The 632-nt window shown below is 58.9% G+C and overlaps 1 protein-coding gene across 1 annotated transcript in view; it reads left to right on the top strand.

Annotated features, from left to right (window-relative positions):
• Positions 1 to 132: 132 nt before the first annotated feature.
• Positions 133 to 632, top strand: part of NGA_0235800 (uncharacterized protein) — a gene marked incomplete at its 5' end in the record, with an annotated part of 5,081 nt that continues 4,581 nt past the window's right edge. The window contains 2 exons of the mRNA XM_005854363.1: positions 133 to 219; positions 363 to 632. The exon at positions 363 to 632 is cut by the window's right edge and continues 15 nt beyond it. Coding sequence (XP_005854425.1) covers positions 133 to 219; positions 363 to 632 — 357 coding nt within the window. The remainder of the gene's footprint in view (positions 220 to 362) is intronic.

The raw sequence follows: 632 nt of genomic DNA, 5'->3' as shown, positions 1-632 counted from the left end.
TTTTGGTTTTGGGTGCTCCGGCTTCACGGCTCGCTTTTTATCCACTCATGCCTCTCTCTCCTTTCCTCGTCTTCCTCTTTTCCTCCCTCTCATCCCCATCCCCGCCCCCTTCCCTTTCTCTTCACACTTGTCATGATACATGCAGACGATGACTCTGCATCGGCCATGACGCTGGAAGAGCTCATGTACATCTACGAAATGCTGCCCGTGGGAATCGAGGTAGGAAGAAGGGAGGGAGGGAGAGAGTGTTTTTCGGCCTCCATGCGAATGAAACCGGAGGCCGCGGTCCTCCCCACGTCCATCTACACCCTTGCGCCCCCTCGTTTTCCCCCTCCCTTCTTTTCCCCGCCCCCCGGAACCAGACGAACCCGCAGTACGAGTCCATGACTCAGAAGCTGGACAAGCTCCTTGTCAGCTTCTTCCCGATGGTAGGACGAGGACCCCTCCCCGCGACCCCATCTGTCTCCTTCCTTTCCCCTTCTTTTCTCCAGCCTCCCCTGACCGCCTCTGCCCTGTCGACCACGTTCCCTCCCTTCCTCGCTCCGTCTTTTCCCTTCCCCCTGTCCCTCCCCTGCAGCCAGACCTCTACTGGTCCGTTTCTTGCCCTGCCTCCCCCCCCCTCAGCATGGAAA

This window comes from Nannochloropsis gaditana (assembly GCF_000240725.1).
Source record: "Nannochloropsis gaditana CCMP526 unplaced genomic scaffold scaffold530, whole genome shotgun sequence".
Taxonomy (NCBI): domain Eukaryota; class Eustigmatophyceae; order Eustigmatales; family Monodopsidaceae; genus Microchloropsis; species Microchloropsis gaditana.
The sequence above is the reverse complement of the archived record's forward strand: the minus strand, read 5'-3'. Positions and strand labels throughout refer to the sequence as shown.